The sequence below is a fragment of the Anomaloglossus baeobatrachus genome (genome assembly GCF_048569485.1).
Source record: "Anomaloglossus baeobatrachus isolate aAnoBae1 chromosome 5 unlocalized genomic scaffold, aAnoBae1.hap1 SUPER_5_unloc_11, whole genome shotgun sequence".
Classification (NCBI taxonomy): domain Eukaryota; kingdom Metazoa; phylum Chordata; class Amphibia; order Anura; family Aromobatidae; genus Anomaloglossus; species Anomaloglossus baeobatrachus.
The window spans coordinates 412,047-421,728 of record NW_027441786.1 but is presented as its reverse complement, the minus strand read 5'-3'; the positions used below and the strand labels follow the sequence as shown (position 1 = coordinate 421,728).

General features: G+C 43.1%; 1 protein-coding gene across 2 annotated transcripts; it reads right to left on the bottom strand.

The window, feature by feature from the left end:
• Positions 1-2,871: 2,871 nt before the first annotated feature.
• Positions 2,872-7,753, bottom strand: LOC142258801 (uncharacterized). 2 transcript variants are annotated; one of them, XM_075331397.1, is made up of 3 exons: positions 7,653-7,753; positions 7,456-7,569; positions 2,872-5,395 (listed from the first exon to the last, which is right to left on the bottom strand). In XM_075331397.1, exons 1-3 carry the CDS (start codon positions 7,735-7,737, stop codon positions 4,476-4,478), a joined length of 1,119 nt encoding a protein of 372 aa, XP_075187512.1. In that variant the 5' UTR covers positions 7,738-7,753; the 3' UTR covers positions 2,872-4,475. The 2 variants fall into 2 exon arrangements, with proteins under 2 accessions (XP_075187512.1, XP_075187513.1); XM_075331398.1 differs by having other exon boundaries at positions 2,872-5,392.
• Positions 7,754-9,682: the final 1,929 nt, after the last annotated feature.

Sequence of the window (9,682 nt, the reverse complement as noted above, 5' to 3'; positions counted from 1 at the left end):
GGGATCTTTTCCAAGTGGGCGGGGCCTGTTCTTCGTGTTTTGCTAAGCTAGGAGTCAGGTCTCCTTGTGTCTTCTGGTATACTTACCTATCTCTCTCCTAGAGCCGCTCCTGCCTCGCCAACCGGTCCTGACGATACCCGAACCCCGAACGGTGACTGTCTGCCATCCCGTCAGTCCTTACCATCTCCGATCCCTGTGGTGACCCGTCTTCTAGCTCCGTCGGTTCCGGACTCTGCCTGACGTCATCTCGGCCTCCGAACCTGAGCTCCGTCACCCGGACTACCATCAGTCACTCCGTGGTCCCAGGGACTTCTACACTCCACTCCTCTGAACGGACTGTCCTGTTACCTGTAGTGCTCCGGCCACCGGGCACCTTGCCTTCGGTGAGGTGTTCAGCCCAGTGGATCCACCTCCTGGGTCTACCCGTCCACCTGGCCCTAACAGTACCCTTATGAGATAAACGCTGTGTTTTTTGTGGTGAATAGAGGCCCCCTGTGCATATGCCTACACTGTTTTAAACCTCTTTTAAAATCAATTTAATTGTGATCTATCGATTTGACACTTGTATTTATCTGGCTTAACAGTGTCTATGCATTGCACAGATAGGATTTCTGTCAAACCCTGCTGACGCAATTGTTGTGTGACAATTGCATGTATTAAAATAATCAAAACCTTTTGTTTGAATAATACTCATGATGAATGCCTTTAGTCTCTTGATGAGATTTTACTCTTGCACTTGACTGTTTTTTGTTGTTTCTGCAGCAAATATAGGGGTTCGGCAGGTTGTGTATGTGCTTCTTTTTAACATCTCCCCTCTCGGCCACATTATCCATTTATTGTACTCTCTACCTATTTATATATGTATTTTTGCTCACTTTTTGATATATTATAAACAAAAAATATAATAAAAAATATATATATATATATTTCTTGAAGCAATCCTACTCGTCTTTCTCCTGTTTTTTGAAGATATAGGTGCAAGCCTCACGCACAAAGGTGACATATGCAGCTTCCTCGCACATTTATTACAATGATATCGGCAGCGGGATTTACCAGTCCTCTATCATGTGGGTCCTGCACTGCCGGAGGTCCACAGCAAGTCTGCTCCATGGGAACGTTGTCTAAAGATTACTGGAAAGTGACAATTTACAGATTAATTTAGGAAATGCCTAAATACCACAATTGTTCCCCCTACATGACGTCTCTCAGCATTGATCAGGAGGCCGGGATGTCACCTATTATTTTATCTTCTGTCAATATTCACTTAGCAGAACTTACTATGGACGGACTTAGTGGATTTACTTCTTTCTTAGAGCTGGGCCTGTGGTCTGTATTGCCAGTCCACATTATACGCATATATAGCCTAGGTCTCAGCTTCCCATAAACGGTAAGTTTTTTAACTGCATGAGAGGACACACACTAGCTAGGGACCTCAACGTAGAGAAATACTTTGGCGTAGTGTTGGGGCTCTGTTGCATTGATCAATTCAATAGCTAAATTTCTCTTTATTCATATCTTCATGGCAGTAATGCAGATTCCATTTTTCATATTTTCATTCTTACATATAGCTATTGGATTTTTCATGTCAGGATTCATACAGCAGTTTCTGCTTTTCATATATTCCCCTTACATAGTCACTGGTGTGCATAACTTCTCTGCATATCTTCTACACTTATAGTCCAAACTGTAATAAAGATTTGTGAGCAGAGATGAGCGAACCCGAACACTAACGGTTGTACCGACCATAAACTTTATATAAAAAAAAAATCAGTGTTTGAGTTCAGAGTTTGGGTGCTATATTTATCCTAACCACTCGATCTAGCATTGGTGTGCTCGGGTACGCTCGGTGCTCAGTACAGTGTGAGCCGCTTGCAGTGTTTGAATGGCTTTCACTGAGGGGTAAAAACATTGTTATAGGATGTAAGTGTAAACCCCGACTTCACACCCCTGGAAATGCTCTGTTTATGGCTGGCTCCATGTGGGCGAAGACCCAACTGCCCAATCAGTGACTTCCAATGGGGTTCGTACCAAGTCCGGTTCCTGAACTGAACGTTACCTAAAGTCTATTTGAAAAATCCGAACCCAAACTTCAACGGGTCTGCTTATCTCTATTTGTGGGTAGCCCTACAAAAAAATAATCCCTTTGATATCAGACATATAAAATCCTTTCTATTTTTTTATTACAGCAATTATCCTTTCTAATAGGGATCATTCTTATAACATAAAGGGCCCAATTTATGCGGGGGCCACTCCTGATTCATGAAATGGTGCATGCCTCTTCATGAATCCGGAGCGTTTGACGATTGGCATGTGCCTCCTTGTGCCATGCTAGAAATAGTACTCCCTTCAGGGACTGGAGTGCGAGCTCTGGCATAGGGAACACCACAGCTACTCATGACTTTAAGGAGATGTGCTGTCACACTCTCGTCCCACGTAAGCTCTGCCAATTTTGGAGTGAAAATGCCAAAAGCCACCAAAATTTGGCACAACTATGAATTGATCCAAATTTTTGTGACTTTTCAAAGTGTCACTTTTTGTGCCACGTTTTGGCATAAAAGCTTTGATAAACTGGGTCCAGAGTGTCTTAACAGCTTCCCCATATCTAGGATTCAGTTCTCCCCTGTTATGGCTGGTGAAAGAAGCTATACCAGCAGTATAGTTCAATACAAAGGGAAGGGGAAAGGAATGCCCTATCACTAGGGAAAGGGGGAAGTGGTGACTTCTTACAATAACCTGCAGCTCACCCTCACTGCTCTTACCAACCCTATACAGGCTCTGCACCTATTGCCGAGCAGGAATACCTCAACCTAGGCAAACCCTGATTTGGGCCCTAAGTAAGGATGGTGGGTATGAGCTCTTCGTCAACACTACTAACGCTAAAGGAGACAAAAGGAAACAATACAGAGGAAATACAAATGCTACCACCTGAGCCAAGGTACATAGCAAAAGTCAAACACTTATCTTAGGAGCAGTTACCACAGAAGTCTCTGGAACAACAAGAAGAGCCGACCACTGCAAACCACAGCCAGGAACAACTATAAACCTCACCCAGAGCACCTCAGGGTGAGGTTTATAAAGGAAGTCAGAGGCTGACAACTGAGAGGAAAAGCTGACCGTTTCCCAGGGTCATGGAGTCTGCTGCTGCAGAAACAGAGAACTGTCAGATAACAACACGTGCTGCAAATTTCTGGGATTTTCCAACACTTCTGCCACTAGACTGTCAGGCGGCCGTGACATCTCCGTGACATCCCCTCACTATTTTTGTGCAAAATGCATACAGCTCTGCCTCAACTCCAGAGGTTCTGAGACAAAATCATCACATCTAGACAATAGAGAAAGACAGGCATGAAGAATATATATTTACAAGCATTTATTAACAAAACAACAAGTTTTCAAATGCAATTATATACAATATAATATACTTCAAAGTTCCTATCTCCAATCTGGTGCTGCGCTTTTTAGTAAATAAAGCAGTGGGCAATCTGAGATTAGTGAATTATCTAAATATAATCCAGTATCAAAACCTTTTACAAATATTCCTAAAGGCTCTCAAAATACCCAATTTACTAGCAAAGTTGAGCCCGAACTTCTAGTATGTTGGATCTCAGTGTGCAGAGCGGGACCCCACAAATCTCTGCAGCTGTTCTAAGCACAAGACATTGCTCTCTCAACTAATCCAGCGCGGTCACATACTTTTTTAAGGTTTTACTTAACTGCTTAAGAAGGATGCTATAGAGCTGGGGTCCTAGAGCTCATTCTTTCACGGAGAGTGTGATCTCTGAGGGTTGTGTGATCTCACAACCTGGAAGTTAATTTTGGGGGACATTAGGGACACTTCCAAAAGTTTTGGTACTGGATAATATTTAGAAAATGCACTAATCTGTGGCTCTCCACTGTTTTAGTAAATAAAAACAGCAGCCACAGATTTGCTATAAGCACTATTTAAAGGAAAAGTCATCAAACACATTGTGCTAGAGATTGGGGATATTACCCCTGTAACAGTGTCAGCAGCAGATCCCCCCCCCCATAATAGCACGTCATGACATTTTTTTGCAAGTCTTTTTCCCTATTTTCCTTCTTCATAACCTAGGTGTGTCTTATGGTCCAAAAATACAATAAGTTTAAAAAGAGATAAAATGGTTCTTTCCCTCACCAATTCTTACTTAAGCAATTGTAGCCGATTTTTCGATAAAACCCTTTGAATTATAGTACATCATGATGGCTTCTCCTGTGTTATTCATCTGACAACAGGACCTGATTAATGATAAAAAAAAAACATTTGGCAAATTCTGAACACAAGAATGGCTGCTCCGCTCTGTTGGTTTTCTGATGGTCGGCAAGACTTGATTTACCAGTTAAACATTTCAATTATTCACAACATGAAAAAGGTTCCTTCCCTGTGTGGCTTCTTCACATGTTTAACTAGACCTGATTTCTGAGAATTACATTTTACACATTCAGAACATAAAAATTGTTTATTTTGTGTGATTTTTTTGATGGTAAACAAGATATGACTTCCTAATGAAACATTTACTACATTCTGGGCAGGAAAATGGCTTCTCCCCTGTGTGAGATCTTTGATGCCTAACCAGAGCTGATTTCTGAATAAAACATTTCCCACATTCTGAACATGAAAATGGCTTCTCCCCTGTGTGATTTTTATGATGTCTAACAAGCTCTGATTTCTGAATAAAACATTTCCCACATTCTGAACATGAAAATGGCTTTTCCCCTTTGTGAAATCTTTGATGCAAAACAAGTTCTTGATTCCGAATAAAACATTTCCCACACTCTGAACATGAAAATGGCTTCTCCCCTGTGTGAGATCTTTGATGCTCAACAAGTTCTGATTTTCGAATAAAACATTTCCCACATTGTGAACATGAAAATAGCTTCTCCCCGGTGTGACGTTTTCCATGGTCAACAAGATTTGATTTCCTACTAAAACATTTACCACATTCCAAGCATGAAAATGGCTTCACCCCTGTGTGATTTTTCTTATGCACAACAAGATGTGATTTCTGAATAAAACATTTCCCACACTCTGAACATGAAAATGGCTTCTCCCCTGTATGATATCTTTGATGGTTAACAAGATATGATTTCCTGGTAAAACATTTCCCACAGTTTGGACATGAAAATGGTTTCTCCCTTGTAGGAGCCGTTTCATGTTCCACATCCTTTCTGTAACTTTTATTTTGTTTACAATTCTGTGATAAATCGTAATTATGTACTTGAATGAAAAGAGCAGATGATAAAGCTTTCCGAGGAAGAACTGGAGGTATATCTGGGACAACAGCATGCTCTTCATATGTGTCATGTGTGATACTTTCATCATTTGTTATAAATTCTGAAGATATTAGAGGTCCATCTGAACTCCCAATACAGTCATCTGCTAAAAATAAACACAATGTTATTATTTTTTAATGATATTATCTTGAAAATACATTTTTTTAAACCAAAACATCAGAAATTAAATGAGGAAAAAAATGTATCCTGAATCTGTTTTCCAATTTCGACATCTAAAGGCCCCATTACACGCAACGACGTATCTAACGATATATCGCCGGGGTCACGGATTCCATGACGCACATCCGGCATCGTTAGCGACGTCATTGCGTGTGACACAAACTACCGGCCATTAACGATCAAAAATACTCACCTTATTGTTAATCGTTGACACATCGTTCATTTTCAAAAAATCGTTGATTGTTGAGGACGCAGGTTGTTTGTCGTTCCCGAGGCAGCACACATCGCTACGTATGACACCTCGGGAACGACGAACTACAGCTTACCTGCGGCCACCGGCAATGAGGAAGGAAGGAGGTGGGCGGGATGTTACGGCCGCTCATCTCCGCCCCTCCGCTTCTATTGGGCAGCCGCTTAGTGACGCTGCTGTGACGCCGTACGAACCGCCCCCTTAGAATCTTAGAAAGGAGGCGGTCCACCGGCAACACCGACGTCGCTAGGCAGGTAAGTCCGTGTGACAGCTCCTAACGATTTTGTGTGCCACGGGCAGCGATTTGCCCGTGACGCACAAACGACGGGGGCAGGTGCTTTCACCAGCGATATCGCTAGCGATATCGCTGCGTGTAAAGCCTCCTTAAGAGTTACATCGGCATTAATTCGGATCTCCCATTCCTAGCACCAGTTCTCTGGAATGTGCAACAGTAAATAATCTAATTGACTGTCACAATGTGACTGCAGGATAATGAGGGACAGGGGGCTCCTAAACTGTCCCTCACAATAGGGAACCCTAAGCTATTCTTAACCTCTGGATTACCCCTGAAGATGGAAGGAAGGGGCAGGAGTATGATGGAAACACAGATTAAGACAGACGGGACACATGGCAAACTCACAGAAATAAACAGTGAGAGACTAAGGAGAAAAGCAAGAGCAGGAAGGCAGCAACAAAAAGACAACAAGGCTTAACACCACAACAGCTCACAGTAATAATTCACAACAACCACCCATAAGTCTGGATCACAACACCTGACCAGACCAGTATAGGTAAGCTATAGCTGGCATTAATGAAATAGTCCAGCCAGCATATACAGAAGGGGAGCGAACAATACTTTCTCCTCTACAGCATGTGATCAAGGACATTAACAAGCAGCCCAGCAGAGGATTATGGCCACTTTACACACAGAGATAAATCTGCGGCAGATCTGTGGTTGCAGTGAAATTGTGGACAATCAGTGCCAGGTTTGTGGCTGTGTACAAATGGAACAATATGTCCATGATTTCACTGCAACCACAGATCTGCCAAAGATTTATCTCTGTGTGTAAAGTGGCCTTAACTCTTGCTAGCCTGCCCAAGCCTGTGGTTCCACGCCTGCGTCTCCCTGTGCTGCTCACAGACATCAGAAAAGTTAACATACAGAGTACCAGAATCTATAAATTCCACAGATCCTGACGTCGCCATGACAGTTGGCAAAAGCTGCAACAATCTCCTTGTAACATTGATCCACAACACAGACAATTTCAAAGAGATTTTTTTTTCGAAGTTCATTTAGACTCCTGCAATTAACAGATCTTTGGTTACATCATGTCACATGACTTTGAAGTCAAAGGTCCTTAAACAATCAACCTTAGAATACAACTGATGAGGTCCCTAAGAGAGAAATTGTGCAGTTTGACTCCTCCCAATGTTGGCCCTGACTATAACTAGAGCTTATTTTTGGAATAGGGCTTATATTTCAAGCATTCTCCAAAAATCCCATAAAATCATGCTAGGTCTTATTTTCTGTTTAGGTCGTCTTTTCGGGGAAACAGGGTATTCATGAACCCTCTGCAGGTCTTTGAGTTGACATCATAACAACACAGAGAAGACACTAGAAACAAACAGCAGAAGAAGCACAAGCAAAGAAAATACAGCTGAACAAAACAGAGCAGAAAGTGAAAAAATGTAAACACAAAATTAGTGCAGAAAGTACATGAGTAGATATCTCTTACTGGATAGAGCTGGAGGACACACATCCTGAGGAACATCGGGGTCTTCTTGTTTACAGTCCTGTGGGAGAAGAGGACGGGGACATCTCTCTGGTGTTGTCCTCCTACTGGATAGAGCTGGAGGAGACACATACAGGGACTGAATTCATTCCTTACATACAGATAATTATAGGCCGTGTGTATTTAGTCCTGTCTATTACCTGGTGATGTGAGGGGCTGGGGAACCTCCATCATGACGTCCTTGTACAGATCTTTGTGTCCTTCTAAATACTCCCACTCCTCCATGGAGAAATAGACGGTGACGTCCTGACACCTTATAGGAACCTGACACATACAATGATACCGTCACCCCCGATCCCTTCATAGCGTTACTGTATAATGTCCCAGCATTCCCAGCAGTGTCACCTCTCCAGTCAGCAGCTCAATCATCTTGTAGGTGAGTTCTAGGATCTTCTGGTCATTGATGTCCTCATGTATCGGGGGGTGAGGTGGAGGCCCCGTGATTGGGCTCAGGGGTCTTCCCCATCCCTCAGACACAGGGGCCTGACAGCGCTCACTAGAGGTCTTCTTCACTACTGTGTAATCCTGGTTATGGAGAGACACAGTAATAAATCTCACTCCAGACATTTCCAGAGTCCTCACCTCTCCAGTTCTGTCCATCTGTTATTCCCATAGATAAGAATGATGTAATGTGACGTCATCAGAATCTCTCACCTCTCCAGTAAGCCGGAAGAGGATCTCTAGGGTGAGGTGGAATATCCTCTCCGCCATCTTGTCCCTGTCCATATCCATCCTTCACGGGGCAATCAGGAAAATTCTCTTCTATAGAAAATCTCCAGAGAGGATCCGATATTGTAGGGACCTTAATGGGAAGATGAGCTGGTGTAAACATATGAAATACAATTACTAGTGCTATGATATCGGTATGAAGCAGTAATGTGATAACTTCATATGTCTAGAGGTCACAGAGGATTCCTATGTGAACCGAACCTCATTGGAAGTCACCGATTTTCCCTTTCAGCTATTCAACATATGATCAGTTATGCAGATTCTCATCATGTCGTTGCATCGTTAATGTTTCAATCTTTGTCTTCCTGTATACTATAAATTACAAACCTGTTCTCACATTCCCTAATAGATCTGTGTGTTATTAGGTCGATCCCAAAGAGAAAGGTCACTGGTTGGAATCGAGGAGAAAAACCGGATCATCCAGCTCATCAATAGCGGTCTCTTGGCCAAGAAAATTGGCAAACTGCAACTTTTGTGGCCATGACAGTTGGAAGAATATGAAGTGAAGTCCGTCCATCCATTCAAAAGCCAAGAGGTGACATCCAGGCAAAATATTGGAGTCAACAAGTAGAAAAGTGGAAAGAAGAAGATTGGAAACGGGTGATTTGGAGCAATGAGATGAAAGTCAATAGACAGCCCTAATGGGAGCAAATGGGTCTGGAAGAAACAAGGGAAAAGAGGGGCAAACGGATCGAGAAATTGAAGGAACTGTCAAGTTCCATGGTGGAAGCCTGATGATATGATGGTTTCTCAGTCAAAAGCGATACTTAACCAGGATCGATGGTGTTCTCAATGCTGAGCTATATGTGAGGATCCTACAAGACGGACCGTTTTTTTTTTTTTGTTTAATAAGATGCACCGGATTATAAGACACACCCTATATTTGAAGGAGGAGTATAGAAAAATAGAAAATAATGTTTTTATTGTTAAAATGAGGGTCCGGCTTATAATTCTAGCGCCTCTTATATTAACTCACTAGTGGAGGCAGGGTAGGCGATGCTGTCGGCATGAAGGAAAGGGTGTCACGGCTTAGGAGGGTCAGCGATGCTGTGGGCTCAGAGGAGGGGGTGTTATGGCTCAATAGGGTCAGTGTGTAGAGGGTCGGCAACACTGCTGCGGGCACGTCGGGTGTCAGGGTGGCGGGCACCATTGATCTGCCAGTGGGTTCGCAAGAGGGGGTGTTGTGGCTCAGTGTGTGGCAGCGGAGGGTCGGCGATACTGCGGACTTGTGGGGTGTCGCGGCGGCAATGACTATTGATCTGCTGCTGGATTGCGGGCTGCTTTGAATCACCTGCAGTTGACGAGATAGACTTCAAGAAAATTGCTGCGGAGCAGGCGCATGTGCAGATTAATGTGATGGACTTCAAGAAAATGGTCATGGAGTCCTATTTGCGCATGTGCCGCTTCCACGGCCATTTTCTTGAAGTTCATTTCATCAACT